Consider the following 17,257-nt stretch of genomic DNA (forward strand, 5'->3'; position numbering starts at 1 on the left):
TGCAACTTATTTAGTACAATAAACCAATGATAAATCAATCCTTTTAAAGAGAAATGTTCTGCCCATCCTCTAGAGGTCATGGAAGTGTTGCCCATCCTTTGGGGCCAGATCAAGACCTTCTCCCTCTATCCACACATGGCCACATTTTCCCTATGATGCGTTTCCAGAACCTGCAGTTTAGTTCAAATGAGCAATCTTAGTAAAGCAAAGCATCTGAAAGCTTGCCTTTCAGCAGCACCTGATGCCTTTCTTTGCATAAGCTCTGTGGCATACATAGCAGCCTACACGTTATTCTGGATGGAGAATTTATACAATGTAAAAATGAAAAACCCACATCTATGGTTCTCAGCCTATTTCAATAATATAAAGCCATTTACAATGGATAAGACATTTAGCTTGTTAAAATGCCTAAAACAATTCTAGCATTGCTCAGGTCTAATCACTGGGATTAGATATTCAACTTCTATCTATGTTATTTAATCTTCACAGAGAAAGAGAAATATTGTGAAACATTTGGTCTTACTGTTATTTTTGTCCTTGTTGCCATTTGGTGGCAGGTTCTGAGTATTTGGTGTGTGCCAGGAACTGTGCTATGTGTCGGGAATTGAAGATGGAAAAGACAAGGTTTGATCCCCCCACGTGTGACACCTAGCTGAGCAGATGATTATAGCACAGAAAGAATCTCTAGATTATAATCATGAAAAAAAGAACTGGGAAAACAGGAGGAAGACTCAGGAGGACATCACAGAAGAGCAACAGATGAGCTGAGATAAAGACAAACAAGGACAGAAAGCATTCCAAGTCAGGGCAACTGCGGTGGTCATGGAGCAAGGAGATTGCAGGGTACATAGGTGGGGATGCAGCAAATATACAAGGTAGCCCTGTGAAAATGAGAAAAAACAATGTCCTCTCTGGATGAATATAGCCATGTGAGAATCTTGCTTGTTGAATACAGTGAACAAGTGGTTCAGACCAGTGCTCTGCTCCAGGAGTGTCTCCAGTATAGTCTGAAATAACTGGAGAGTGCATATAAGGAGCAATGCATGTGGTTGAATAGGAATGTTGTGAAGAATTTGAAATGCAATACTAAGGAATTAGAGCTAGACTCCAGGCCATGAGGTATCATTGAGATTTGAATTAAAAAGTTATCTGATGGGAGACATGCTTTCAAAAGGAAATTCTGTTGGCTACATGGAGAATAGATTTGAATTGGGGGTGGCATCAATAAAATGAGAACATCTATTTAGTGACCTTATAGCCATTTTATCATTTAACTATCAGATAATCAAGGTCGATACCATGGCAAGGGATTCTGTGATCCTAATTGAGGAGAAAAAGAGTGGGATAAGTAAAGGCAAAAAAGCTTGCAAAAGGGACAAAATATAGACCTAGCGGGACATGGAAAGCTCTGTGATTGTAATGAGAATCGAGGACATCAAAGGCAGAGAAGATTCACCTGTATGCTAAGAGAATTCAAGATGGGGAATTAGACCAGAATTTATGATTAATCATTGTCCTTTCCAATAGCAAGGGGGTGCAGTGGTAAAATGATTCTCAGCCATAAAAAATAAAAAGCTTTCAGTGAATATTAGAGAGTGACAGGAATACTCAACTGCAATGAGAAAGAAATGGAAAATGCAAGTAGACAGGAAGAAAAACTGTATGAAAGCCAGGTTTCAGTTTGACTGGATAAAAATCTCAATATTCCTCTTAACAAGACAATCAACATGAACTTGGTATTTCTGAGTTTTGGCTCTCTAATCTGTATAAGGGATTAATGATGTCTTCTCATGGGGTTGATATAAAGTAGCACTAGGCAAACAAATTAAGGCCCATGGACCAAAATCAGCCTGCTGTCAAGTTCTATTGGAAGCTGTTATACCCATTTGTTTACAGTTGCCAGTGGCTGTCTGTACTGCAAGGACAGACACCATATGGCCTACAAACTGAGCATGCTTACTGTCTGGCCCTTTGCAGAAAAAGTTCTTCCACCTCTCCTTTAAGGGTTGATATGAAGAACTCCTAAGCTCAATATATGCTACACACAATGCTCAATACAAAATCTTTCCCTCCTGCTCTTTAAGAAAGATCATACAAATTAATGAAGAGACAAGAAAATGTGGTCTTCACTTCATGATTCTCTAGACTGCAGGCAACGAGGCTCTTTTTTTTCCAGACTGTGAAGGTAGCAGTGTTGTTAGAAAAAAACTGGTCTCAAAATAACAAGACCAGCAGTGTTGCATGAATTCTGAAGATATTAGGAAGTTAGAGCTATACCTCACAGAGGACTCTGAAAACAAAAGCTAATATAGCCTTGTGAAGAGCATCTGGTACTGTATCAGGTATCAATTAACCACAGTTTCTTCCCCTAGAGTGAAATTTCTGCTAAAAACAGAATGCTCTGGGGATAGTGACAACTATTATGAGGGAGTGAGAAGAAAAACCAGCGTAATTTGCACAGCCAGAGTGGGTGAAGAACTAGGTTCTCTCAAATGAAGAAGAAAAGAACTATTAGGATAATAATTTTCAAGAGTTGAAGAGAAAAAAGCCTGCCTATTCTCAGACTCTGATGCCTTAGGATAAAGAAAAACAAATGCCTGCTTTATAATTTAAAGACAAAATGAAGCCCAATTTCGTAGGTTTATTTACCTTCTCTAATTTAGACTCTTTACTATATTCCGTTTTACTGACATTTATGTGATATCATCTCATGAAAAAAATTTAGAACCAGGCCAAAAAGATAAATGTGAAATGTAACTGGACTCAAAGAAATTTAATGGAAACATCAACAATTGTCCGATGAAGTCAACCAAAATAACCCTGATGAGGAGGGCTCTTAAGGGGTCGAGAGGGCTGTGTGATAAGAGGCAGTGGGACAGGTGTCCTGTGTATTCCTCTGCAAGGGCTGAAGGGGCTAAGAAGCACATGTGTAGAGAAGAATAGCAGGGGAAGGTGAGCCTCCTTGTAAAGAGAGGAGTAAGAGTTGAAGGACATAATAAAGACATTTTTTCATTTGGGCCGAGCTGCAATGAGAAATGGGCCTTTGTATAGTTTCAAGGTACCCACTGGTGGAAATAGGGTGGTTCCCTTGGGGCACCTTTTCTGCATTAAAGGCACAGTACAAGGCTACCCAACACAACTCATCTGATCGACATCAGAGATCTGTCATCCAATCTTAAGAGTCAATTTTAGAATTTTGTGTCAAAGTGAGCAGGGTAGAAAAATTCACCAAAACTTTGTTATATGCCCGGTAACTTAACAAAAGCAGGTAAACACAGAAACCCTAGAACCCTAATGTTTTTCAATTGTAATACAACGTTTCATTCTTTAAGCTCATAAATGTAACTAACATATTGTTAAAATATGCCTATCAAAACAGCTTGCTACCTCATGAATAATCTATATATAAAAGTTTGGAAAAAAAAGGGTGCAATTGGCACTTAGTAAATACTCCATGCAATTTAAAATATTTATAATGGGTCATGAGCTGGAGTTTGAAAAATAAAGAACAGTGCTTCAAACTGATTTTTGCTTTGAATTTTAATATTCTTCATAATGCAATTACTTTACTTATATAATACAATAATTTTCACACCTGCAGAAAAATATATTTTCATTTAAAAAATACAATAAAATGTGCTAGCTATTTTACATAGCAAATATGTAATGTTAAATTCATGTTATCCTAGATTCTAGCCTACTATTTCATATTTTCTTTCATTGCATTTGTAGTTCACGCCACCTGTAGTATTGCAAATTATCACCTTTTAAAAAGCAAGATTGACTAGTAAAGTTTTTTCTGACTCTAAACTAAAAACCTCCCCTTAAAGGGAACAGGTTGCTCACCTTAAGGATATTACACAAGGCCTCGTGGAGTTTCCCAAAGTGAAAGTTTCCCTTGTATTCTTGAAATACATCCAATTCACGACAGCACAGATCTATTGCTACACTTTACAGACAATGGCACTGGTTTATTTTTCATTCTACCAAATTCTCATAGAAACTATGTGCTCAAACACTAATGCACAAGTTAGATAGTTCTAGACAAATTGTTGCCAGAGATAGATATAACTCTAACATGTGAAATGAAATTTGATTGTTTGAGGTTACCAGAGGGGAAGGAAGTGGGTCAGGGGAGTAAGAAATAAAGGCGAGAGAGGGCCCGATGGACTAGGGTGGAGAATTATGGGTACCTTGGTGGTGGGTGTGGTGTGGTAACATACATATGAAGAGGAATGAATCCATACCCTTAAATCATATACAGTTTGCAAACTAATGTTATCTCAAAAATTTTTTTTTAAAAATCGAATTTGAGGGGCCTCCCCTGGTGGCGCAGAGGTTGAGCGCTGGGTTGCAAGGCTGCCCGCAGCCTCTGCAGCGCCAGTTGGATCCCCGGCCACCGGCGAGGGTCCCACAAAAAAAAAAAATCGAATTTGAGGAACACCACTGGTTAAGGATTTCATTGGATGACTCCAGATAAGAAACCTGTATTAGAGTTTTCAAAACTACACTCTAGATTTTATCTTATTTGAGATAAAACAATGATCAGAAGGCTGGGAGTTCTTTCACTCATGTGCAAATATCCTGAGGTTTGCTGCCCATGAAGGATGCTCCAACCAAGCAACCCCATTTGGAGTCTCGCCAGGATTACTTGGCTGTCCTTGGCACTGCTGTGGTGTAGGCTGGAGAAGCTATTTAAAGTAGCATTCAACACTTGTGGTTGTGTCAGGAGTGACTCAATGAGACATAAGTAAAAGCGTGAAATCTGGGGAGACAATGACCTCTAGGATCTTGAAACAAAGTCAAGTAATTCTTCCACTGTTCTTGGACCATTAAAGCACTTGCCATGGATTTCATGGCAGATTAGGTTACCACCAAAAAAAGTTCCTATTCTGAATGAGTTGTCTTATTTAGATGACAAAGTTGTATGTATCCTAAATTAACCAAAACGGGTTGAAGTTCATTACTTTACATTACATTACATTACATTTTTTGTTCATGTGGGTTTCTATGATACAATATGTTCTAATGAAAATGTGGCCCTGTGTATGAATAACCTCTCTCTCTCTCTCTCTCTCTCTCTCTCTCTCTCTCACACACACACACACACACACACACACACACACGATAGTGTCTTTAGTAATATCCAGAGATTTTTCACTTAATGATTTATAAAGATGTTAGAATAAATGATTTAATTAAGGGCAAAAAAATTCCAATCATTTTTATGCATTAGCTAAGGTGTTAACTTACACACAGATGTATATACATAGCCAGAAATGAATTATAGATAGGTGCAAAGTCTGATACAGTTCTGTTGTTAACTTTTAATGCCTCCTGGAAAAGTTTAAGAGATGAGAACAAACGACTTCTTTCACTTCTCCATTCCCTGTCTCTGTGCCAGTCACTACAGTTCTCTGTTCCCAGCTGGCCCATGTCTAGCTACATTATTTTAGACTGGTTATATCCATAAGGTCTGATAATGCCTACAAAGTCATCATCAACTACAGTCTAGGAGCTACAGGGAAGAATTAGGAGAGGGAAGGGCTGGATATTGCAACAGCTACAGAGTGCAGCCTGTTGTCTGTGTCCACCTGCTATGTGGACAGTGTGGGCAGTCATGGCCCCTTTATCCTTCTCTGTTCTACTGTAGAGGTAGGATGGTTTTTAATGACCGCCCCCCCAGGCTACTGGTGGGCAAGAACAGTTTTGAGGCTCTTACTACCTAAAAAGCTTCTATCACCCCTAGAATATCTAAATAAAATATTCATCTTTATAAACTTTTTTTTTAATTGAGGGAATACCGATTCACATCACTGTATGATTTAGAGGATATTCTTAATGAGGGATGTGTGCAGAAAGCCTCACAAATCTCTGCTATATGATGTAATCTCCCTTATAAAATATAAGACCATTTAATGAGAGTATAGGTGACAGTGAGAGGGGAAAAAAAAAACTGCGTTAGGCTAAGAGTGTTAGGTCAGTGATGCTCACTCACCCAAGTCACTAGCTAACTACTACACACCAAGGTTAGCTTATATGGAATTCCAATTTATGCCTCAGCACATTACAGATTATTAAATGTCATAGGACTCTGGGGTAATTCTCCTAGAGACTAAAGACACCAATGTCAAATCAGTGCCCAAACCAAAATAAGTTGTGGTAATCTATGGTTACCTCATGAATTATACGTTAGCAACTGGAGATCTTTCCTATGTGACCATGCTTTGATCAAAAGGGAATTTATATTCCAGTAGTTCTTTTAGAACTAGTTATTATTTTGAAAATATCTTTCTTCATCAGAACAGTTGGTTCACATGGGTATAGAGTCAAGGTATCTATATCAAGAATGGCTTTCGCCTGAGGTAGGTTAACTGTGTTCTCTAAGGCCAGGCAGGTAAATTTTTCCAATCACAAACACACATCTTATCTATGAAATTCAACTCTTTTTAAATTATGAGATTGTCTTTTTCAATTAAAATTACTCAAAGCAATTTGCAGAAAATGAAATATTCCCTAGTGTTACAATTTAAAATATATTTTTCTAGCTTTATTTAAATTTTTATTACTTTATTTGAATGGATGACTAGTGCATGTATTTCTAGTGGGCTAGTAAGCAACTTTTTTTTTATGGAACAAGGTGAGAGTATAGAAAAATGAAAAGTAAAAGATTTATTTTTTGATAATTCAATTTATTCAATCAATATTAATATTTTATTAAATATTATATCAACACTTTTTGATATTTGATATTCAATAAAATATTTGATATTCAATAAAAATTAGCTATTTTTACATTAATAGATTCTCTGGAAAGAGATTATTTCATTTCATGCTGTATGCCAAATATTTCTGTAAAATATAAAAGTTACTGAACAAACTTTCTTTGCTCCAATGCATAGTCTTTGCTCCTTTGTCAAAGATTAGTTGACCATAAATCTGTGGGTTTATTTCTGGATTTTCTATTCGATTCCATTGGTCTGTATGTCTGTTCTTGTGTCAATACCATGCAGTTTTGATGATTATGGCTTTGTAGTATAGTTTGAAGTCTGGGAGTGTGATGCCTCCATTTCCTTCTTTTTTTTTCAATAGAGCTTTGGCTATTCGGGGTTTTTGGTGATTCCATATGAATTTCATCAATAATTGTTCTATTTCTTTGAAGAATGCCATTGAGATTTTGATTGGAATAGCATTGAATCTGTATATTGCTTTTGGTAGGATGGCCATTTTAATAATGTTTATTCTTCCAATCCATGAGCAGGGGATGTCTTTCCATTTCTTTGTGTCTTCTTCTATTTCTTTTAACAGTGTTTTATAGTTCAATAAATGGTGCTGGGAAAACTGGGTCGCTACATGCAAAAGAATGAAGCTTGACCACTACCTCACACAATACACAAAAATCAACTCAAAATGGATTAAAGAACTAGACATAAGACCTGAAACCATAAAATACATAGAAGGAAATATAGGCGAAACACTACGGGATTTGCACATCAAAGACATCTTTACAGACACATCACCCAAAGCAGTGATAGTGAAGGAAAGATAAACAGCTGGGACTACATCAAATTAAAGAGCTTCTGCACAGCAAAAGAGACAATAACAAAAACAAAGAGAAACCCCACCAACTGGGAGAACATTTTTGCACCCAACACTAATGATAAAGGACTGATCACAAAAATCTGCAAAGAGCTGATGAGACTCAGCAACAACAAAGAAAATAATCCAGTCAAAAAATGGGCAGAAGAGCTAAAAAGAAACTTCTCTGAAGAGGAAATGCAAATGGCCAACAGACATATGAAAAAATGTTCAACATCACTTGTAATCAGGGAAATGCAAATCAAAACTACCATGAGATACCATCTCACACCAGTGAGAATGGCACATATTAAAAAAACTAGCAACAACAAATGTTGGCGAGGGTGTGGAGAAAAAGGAACTCTTGTGCACTGTTGGTGGGAGTGCAAACTGGTCCAACCACTATGGAGAGCTGTGTGGAGATTTCTGGACCTACTAAACATAGAGCTTCCATATGATCCAGCAATTCCACTCCTAGGTATTTACCCAAAGGACACAGAAACATCAATTCCAAAGAGCACCTGCACCCCTATGTTTATAGCAGCACTGTTTACAATAGCTAAGCTTTGGAAACAACCCAAATGCCCAAAAATAGATGACTGGATCAAGAAGATGTGGTACATATATACCATGGAATATTACTCAGCATTCAAAAAAGATAAACACATGCAATTTGCAGCAACATGGATGGCGCTGGAAGGGATCATGCTCAGCGAAATAAGCCAAAAAGAAAAAGAAAAATACCGGATGGTCTCACTCATAGCAGGAATCTAGAAAACTTAAATAAGGGACCAGGAAAATGAATATAAGAAAGTGAAAATCAAAATCAACAAAAAACTATGAACCAGAGACACTTTTTGGGGGGTGGGGAGCGGGAGGGGAAGGATTGGGGTCAGAATGGGGCGTTTGCAATTGTATGGGGGAATATAAAAATAAAATTTATTATTTAAAAAAAAATATAAAAGTTACTAGTAAAATGGAAAAGAACAGTGACATTCAAAATGCATCTTCTGTTCAGTTTCAATGCAACAAGATGTTAAAAATGTACATCTCTCAACCCTAGTTGATAGTCATGAGAATGACCAGGGTACTCGCTAACATGCTGGGGAAAGTTAAACAGTAATATGAATTAATGTAGGTGAGGTGACTAGCCGTCTCTTTGAGCAGTTACATGAATGGACTTTCATGCAATTATTAGATGAAACTTTCAGAGAAAAGTTCCACTTGCCAACATAAATGATTAAAAGCAAAATATATAGGAATCTACCCGAGGTCAAAGCATACATACCATAGAAATTTTCTTATAAATTCTTACCATCTGGAAAGTATTTGTTTCTACCTTTTTTTTTTTAAAGGGGGAGACAAACTCAGATAAGAACATTTAGTTTAAAGCATTCTTTAAGCTCTTTTAGAGTCTTTCAAAGTGGAGAGTATTAAATATTGTGACCATTCCTTCATAATACTTATGCTTACCTAAAATAGTTCATCATTCACATTAGAAAGTCTCTCACTTGAAATAAGGAAAACAAATCTGTTAATAACTAAAGCAGTGTACATGGAACTTCAAAACCAGAATATTTAAATACTACCAAAGTGCTCTGTTTTATAACATTAAATAATTTACAAAGAACTCCTCAGTTTTTCTTTCCACTTTGAAAATGATAATTACTTATTGAGATTTAAAAACAAAGCTTGAAGGGAATTTGAATGTTTTGTTTTAATATTAATGGAAACCAATGATTTTTCAAAAAAGATGGAAATATTGCTTGAAAATTAAGAAATTTCCTCTTCCAAGAAGCAAAGAGGAAATAAAAAGTGCAAGACTTTTAGATAATATTTTTCTTTTTTCAAGAATATTTGCATGTAAGGTGATCATATAGTGTACTGTTCAAACTGGGATACTTTCTAAGTGTGAAAGATGATGTTATTAGTGTTAGGCTCAGACAAAGGCATTAAAAGGTTAATCTCAGTAAAACTAGGACCTACAGCAGCCTACATAAGAGGATGTGGGATGTGAGATTTTATCAATTTCTGCCCCTTTTGTGCCCTTCTTTCCCCGATCAAATAAAACCAAGTGGGCAAAGAGCGGTGCATTTTCAGGGCAGTCTTTCAGGGAAAGGAGAAAAGCACAGATCTAGAAACAGGAACACTATAGGCAAGTGATGGAATACTTGGAACATTTTAATCAAAACCCAAAGTTGTTTTCTATCTGATCTGCTTCATTTTTTATGGCTAATTTCTTCTGGGATTTCAACCTATTCATCTGCAAGGATTATATATTTAGAAAGGAAAAACCGTATGTCCAAACTAACTTTGCACAGTCTGAACAAGTTACTTAATATTCTCTGTGGCGTGCACCTCTGGCCCATGGTGCCACGTTATCGGAAGAACACAAACCCCTTAATCTGTACAGCTGGGCCATAGAAAGACAGGTAGAAGGGAGAACAGTAAACAATCAACCCCAAACAGCATGACTGGCACATTAATTAAGTCTCTGACAATGCTAGGTAAGAACTGAAGTATTTCACAGTCCACAGAGGTACCTGACAGGTGGAGATTTCTGGTGTGTTCACACTGTAGCAGTTCATTGGGGGTGAGGGAGGAGATGGCATTTATGGTTTGAATGCTTACTGTGTTTTGTTATTGTTTATCACTAAGAAAATCATCACAAAGCTAAATTGAGGGTTTTTATGGACAGAATTGTTCACTTGAGTGAATGCATATATAAGCACAACATGTGAAAGTTCTGTTTTTGAATTAAAAGGAAATCATTTATGGCTCTGTTCCAATATTTCTTTTTAATTCAAAGATTAGAGTAACTGATCCATATACTATAAATAGAATGAGAATGTTTTGAATTATTTTCTCCTTGGTGAGTACACAGGAGTTTTGTTTCCTTTGGATTTATTTTCTTCTTACCATATCCATGACTCAAAAAGCCCACACTCTAATTGGTTAGTAGAGGGGGCATGGTCCTTAGGGACAATCAAACAGGCAACATCTCCTGGGAGACTTATAGCTTGGACTTCTGGCTTTCCAGAAATTTGGAGTTCCAGGAGCAGGTCCTATGCATCTGCCACCACCAACTCCTCTCTTGATGCAATGACGACCAAGGTTTCTCCAATCCTCTAGGCTTGTTTTAGGTGCTGCGTGAGCCAAGCCAACGGCAATGGCCGTGTGGATGTTCTGGTGCCAGAAGACATGGTCATCACCTTCCCTTTAGTCTGCGAATTTTCAATGGGGGTAATGTTGCTGCCACGGAGAGAAAACCAGTTCTTGAAGGGAGATGTGAGAAAACATATTTTCAAGAATATGAAATCTCTGTGTAAGTTAAGAGAAGATGTCTTAAATTCTGGAGAGGAGTGTCTTTGATGTGTCATAATGTGTGTAGCACACAGAACACATTCTGCATATGTTCAACCCTATTACCAAACTGAATAAGCAATAATTGAAAAGGCAAAGTAAATATTCTTCTCCAAAGACATCTTACCTCCTAAGCAAGTTGGCAAAAGCACACAGATTCCCAGCGTTCCTACACAAGAGCTTCATAGCATAAGTGGGATTCTGATGTATCCATAATACAGACATAAGGGCGGGCTAGGGAATCATCCCATTGTCGCTTTAACAAGACAAATTGTTCCGAAGTTGCAAAAATACTATTCACACATAGTTTGACTGAGCACTTCCTCACTAAGAATTATTTTGGAAATATATAATGAGTTATATGACTTGAGAAGAGTACAGGAAAAGCACAGAGGTTTACATTGGACATCATACGGAGCTGTTTTTAAAATTCTCTAAACCTCATGCAAATGAACCATGTTTTTATTTAACTACTAATCAAATGTAAAAACATTTCCATACTATTTCACAATTTAAAACAGAAAGGGAAATGTAGGAATATAAATAACCACAAATCTTTTGTGAAAATTAAGTAAAGAATCTACTTAAGTTAGCAAATATTTGCCTAGCTTGATTAATAACACAACAAATTTATTACTTATCACTGCATAAACATCTCCAAACCAATGTCCTTGGCTTCTGGGTATAATTTGTAGGTAAATATCTGTACATACATAAACTGATAATCTGTCTGATGCATAGAGGTATATAATGGCACATTGTAATGGGCCACTATTACCTTTTTAAAGATCAAGATCTGCCTGCTTTTTCTAAACTTTAGAGATTAAATGAACTATCTTATCTGGGAAATTAGTTTATTTGACACTATTCCAATATTACTAGAAATTCTTTAAAAAATATGCAGATATTTTTAAATTTTTCATGTAGCAGCTCTTAAATTTAGATGTGTGTAAATAATGTTATGAACGTGTAGACCACAGTAACCTTTTGAATTTTTTTTTATTTAGCTGCTTGTATTTGCAAAGTCAGCTAACTCCTTCTAGAATATCTGGTGGAAGAATAATTTATTCCTTAGCTGCCAAAAGGCTTGAAAGAACTAATTTCCAACCAAAATACTCCTTCAAATCCAGAATCTATCTAATTCACTTTCAAAAATCACTCAGTGTTTTTTGTAACTCAAATATATACCTAAATACTTGACATTAGAAAAAGCAGTAACCTTTCTCAACCAAAATCCACAAATATAACACATGTATTTTTCTTCCATCCAAAAGTAAGCAAATCATTCTAGCCATGAAAATTCTAGTCAAGAGCTTCCATTTAGCCAAAACATGCATTTTCTCATTATACATAACAGAAATAGATTTTATTTCATTTAGTTCTTCATTTGGTCAGAAGGTGAAATGCCTTTAGAAGTCAACAAGTCACAAAATTAAATATATCAAAGAGTACACGAAGCAGTTTAAGATCATCTGCATTCAGCAGATTATTTACTTATATTTTGTACATTATCAGACAGAATCTTAATTTCCAATCAATAGGCACATAAGGTCTATTATATTCCTATAATCTTTACTTCCTGTAAGAAAGAACTGAGAAAACTATAAATGACCAAGAGAATTCATATGAAACACCCTTTTTTACGTTCCATATTCCACTTTATAGAATCTGCACAAATTATCAATACTATACTTTCATTGTTAAATATGATTCTAAACTTTTCACTTACAGTTCATATTGTAATATTGAACTAGGTATATGGGATGAAAACTGGATTAAGATAACACTCAAAGCTCTAACTAAACTATGTCAAACAGAACGTTACAGTTGAATTAAATACTGGAATTAGTAGCAAAATATTTTATTCTGAGATTTAGCTAAGTGAGGCACAATGGAAAAACATGTATTTAGCTTTCTTTTAAGCAAGGTTTTTTTTTTTTTTTTTTTATGAACTCTGAGCTATGGTAACACCTCAGTTGTGGAAGAGGAAATGCACTGACACCTAACAACATCACTGTCAGAGTAGACGTCACAAGGAATCTACATTGACACATTCCTTAAACTAACCCATTCCCTTCCTCATCATGGGTCCCCCCCACACACACACTCACACCTACCAGCTACGTGGCATCACATGTTCCTGTCTTTCCCTGAACCTCCTGAGAACCAGGCCTGTTCTCCCCAACTTTCAACAACAGCACCTTGACTTAATTCAGGATGGAAGCTAGGCCTCAGCCTTCTACAAGACTCCACATCCAATGTATGTATTTCTTGAACCTCCAAGTCAACAACACCATATAGGACCAGGAAAACCATATTTATAAAAGAGTACTGCCATCTTATGACACGACACAGGAAGAGTCATTCTATTTAACTTTTCAGATTTTGGAAAGAATTTTTCACTGTCTTTGTAACCACATTTTGTGCTCTTTCCAAAACATCTTAAATATAGACAGTGACACTCTCTGGAAGGTAAGGTGTTAGTTAATCTTTTCTGACCACAAACTGGAAAGCAAAAATATGAATTTCATACCTTTGCAGCCACTGACGAGTTGGGTTTCTCCAGCAAGTCCCACAGCTTCTTCCTTTTCTCAGGGCAACAGGTATTATCAAACTCTTCTCCCTCCCGCTCTCGCATAGTCTCTGCCTCTCGCCTCAGTTCTTCGTTCATTTGCTCTTTCTTTTGATGGTATCTGGCCTGGCAGCAGGACTCTAAGTAGATCTCATCAATCCCCCAGTAATCAAGCTCTTGGCCAAAAGAGAGAGCACACATTTCTTCCATCATGTGGAGTTTCCCTGTCCGATAGAAATTTAAAATGGAAGTGAAGGCTCCTGGATGCCTATCAAAGAAATACTCGTTCTCGTTCAGATTGTAGTCATCGCACACCTCCAGGAGGCTCTCGTGCGTGTTGCAGTCTCGGAGCTTCCCCAGACGCGTCCTGGGGAGCCTGTCCAAAGTTCTCCATAGCACTTCGTGATTGAGGCCCCCCACGTTGATTTTAACTCTCCGTGAGCACGTTTTGCTCCTAATAATGTCCACAGGTTCGGGTGGGAGAGAAAGTGTGGACCGGGAAGTCTTCCTGTTTAAGCCCGGGGGAGCCTTTTCTGCCATTTTGAACTGGACAGAGCCACAGAGCCAGGGTTCTCAAAAGAAAGAGCCAGGCAGGTCAGCTGAAGCAATTACCTTTCCAGGCAGGCATTTCCACAGACAAAACTGGAAGAAAAAGCAAAAACAACTATTTGGTTACTTGCATTTTTGTCCTAAAGCTTTTCCTGTTCTAATGTGGACATTTGTTGTTCACACCCAGGAGGTATATTAATTACTCTGTGTTTATGGAGATGTACATATTTGCTTTAAGATAAAAGGGGAGAAAGACAACACAGGACATTACTACACAAAAAGAGAATGTGTATTCAGATCTTTCTTAAGCTATAGAGTAAAATGTACATGTGCTGATCAATTCTTCCTAGATAAACCAAATTGACCACAATTTCTAAGCTGCCCAGCCTCTTTATGCTTCTTGTCCATCTCAGATTTATGATCCTCCACACCCCCATGCTCAGTCACCTAAGCTAAAACTCTGTGAAATCCCAATTTATCCATCGACGTAAGTGCCAGGTCTTACCAATAGTATCTCCCAAATACTGTTTAAGCCCTCAACCATCATTACCCAATCTGTCTTTCCCTTGAATCATGAAGCTGATTGAAATTCTGAGCACTTCTTGCCCACATTTGTGCAACAGCTTTGTAAACTGACTCTTGAACCCTGTTTTGTTTTTCTTAAAACTATTCCCACATAGCTTCTAGAATGATCTGTAGGATACAAATTTGATCATGCCATGCTTTAAGCCATATGAAGGCTCATGATTACTGGTAATATAAGGTCCAGGTAGCCATACTGGATCTGACCTATCTCTCCACCCTCAACTCTCATCTCTTCATTGCTATAGCCTAATAATTCCAGATCCCTACACACAACCTTCTGTCTTAAGCTCCTGGCCTTTGTTCATGCCGTGCCCTGGAAGGGCTTCTACTTTTCTCATTTCCTTTTGACTGACTGCCACTTGATGTTTAAGATTCAGCTCAGACATCACCTCCTCCATAAAGCTTTGCACATCATTCTTCCTCTAGGAAGAAAACTCTCTGTGAGTGTGTCTTCTACTTCGCCATATCACTGCAATGACATCTTTCCCACAGGATGCTGGAAGCCCTTGAAAACAAAAGGTTATCTTGTTTTTATAACCTTATCACTGACTATAATTACTTCTATATTGTGAGGGTTTAATAAATGTCAAATAATCAATTCTTTGTTTTCTACAACAACTAACCAAAGTGATGTAAATGGCCTTCAAAAGGCGTAAATGGAGTTATGTGGATCACTCCCCTGAAATTCATCTATATTTACATGCTATGTATATATGTTTGTGGGTATATAGTACTCAACAGAATGTGTATATGTGTATGTGTTTGTGTATCCTTTTGCTTCAAGCTCTTTCCTGTTGTGTACTAATTCTTGAAGATATTACTGCTCTAGTGTTCTGTCTTGTTGATCTATTATTCTGATTTGCAGCAGCAAGCATCTTAGTTGATCTTCCTTTATAATGCTGTACAGAAAAACATGGAGCTACAAGCAATTCATTCAAAACACTAGTTTTCATGTAAAATACCATGTTTTACATAGCCAGTGACTTATACCAAAGGGAAAAGCTTTTAGATTTAAGAGGTCCTTATAATTAGAACTCTCTTTTAAGATGCATACCAATTTCTGCATGCCTCTGGATTCTCTGCTCCTATAAGTTAGATTTATTTCTTCTCCTGGAAGCCAAGTATTCTCTCAAATGTAAATAAGTCAAGTTTAGGGAGGAGAATGTAGATGCACTATATAATATGTATTTCAAATATGGCTAATAAATATACTTGAATAGGGAACTTTTTCAATACATACTTATAGAGCTATTTTAAGCAAAAACATCCACTTTCATCACAGATGACAAAAAGTGGCTACTTTTCCAAAAATAAAGAGCATTTACAATGATTGGGTAAATAAATTCTCCAACCCTCAATTTCTTAATGTTCAAAATGAGGGAATAGTATCTATTTCACAGGCAGTATTATAATTAGCTGAGATGGTTTATGTGAAGTGCTCACTACAGGGAGGTGCATTTGAATAAAATAAGGAGAGTCACATAGTCAAATTTCCCCTTTAAATTTGATTGCCAATCACTGAAAGAAAATCAAGATTAAAAACTATGCTAGTGTTTATCATATAAATGTTAGCATTTACATCTCTTCCTGATGTATATGTTCTGTCTCCTCAACTTGACTATAAATCTATACAGCCAGGAACTGTGAGCCCCACCTTTTCCTTCTGAAGAATGTACCTACACATAATAGGCACCTCATGGCATGTACCTTTGATGTCATTCATGCACATGTTCAGATTTTGTATTCGGGTGATGATAGCCTTTATATAATTGAAAAATGAGCAGCAGTATTAGAGTCAGGCAGAAAAACTGGAAATATTAAAGATGGTACAATTTCAGCTGAGAATCTGAATTCCCCTTCTCTACTAGGTACAACATTTAGCAATCCTTATACATTACATGAACAGTTCACATGAATAATAAGCAGTTTGAATAACCCATTTGGAATTTGTCTACAAATAAACATAAATTGAATTTACTCTTTGAAATATCACTTCTTATTCTAAATGTGAAAAAGATAAAAATGTTTTTGAATTGATTATAATATTGAATAAGAGGTTTTACAGAAAGAGTGGTAGCAAATCCCAACATGATACAAGCAGCTCATGCTTATGCCAAGGGAGTTGTGTCACTTGCTTTCTTGTAAAGGTCATTACTAAAAGCAAATGCTGTTATAATCATCAGTTGGCCATCATTTGTCTTAAATAATTTCACACTTATGACTTAAAGTGAATTCTTTTTTTGTAAAGTGCATGTCTCAAGTGGAGAGAGGTCATCAGACTTAAATTTCAAAATATCTTCTCTACTGATCAAGAACTTCCTATTATAAGAAATTCAGTGTTGATTACAAATCCCACAATAAAAAATAGACTGAAACTCAATGCCCTTTCTTCAAACCATGAGTAGAGAAACTTAAGATGAGAGAAAGCAGCCTGTTAGTTTGATTTTTTTTAAGACCTAAAGATGACCTGCTTTGATTATTATTGTTGACTTTTTTTTTTTTAACTCTCCACTGGCAAAATGTTCTGCTTATTACCTGATAAAAAGAAGAGGCTCAGAGGCCCAAGTTCTTGAACAGTTGAAGAACTAGGAATAGTGTTCAGAGAGTTAA

The 17,257-nt window shown here is 36.7% G+C and overlaps 1 protein-coding gene across 3 annotated transcripts in view; it reads right to left on the reverse strand.

Moving 5' to 3' along the window:
• KCNB2 (potassium voltage-gated channel subfamily B member 2) overlaps positions 1-17,257 on the reverse strand; it is a 367,621-nt gene that overhangs the window by 326,706 nt on the left and 23,658 nt on the right. For 2 of the 3 annotated variants that reach the window (XM_054692188.1, XM_054692186.1), the window contains one exon: positions 13,475-14,155. In XM_054692188.1, coding sequence (XP_054548163.1) covers positions 13,475-14,053 — 579 coding nt within the window. In that variant the 5' untranslated portion in view covers positions 14,054-14,155. Of the gene's footprint in view, positions 1-13,474; positions 14,156-15,036; positions 15,153-17,257 lie in introns of all 3 variants that reach the window. The other variant, XM_054692187.1, reaches the window with a different exon arrangement.

Source organism: Talpa occidentalis, unplaced genomic scaffold (genome assembly GCF_014898055.3).
Source record: "Talpa occidentalis isolate TD23 unplaced genomic scaffold, MPIMG_talOcc4v2.1, whole genome shotgun sequence".
Taxonomy (NCBI): Eukaryota; Metazoa; Chordata; class Mammalia; order Eulipotyphla; family Talpidae; genus Talpa; species Talpa occidentalis.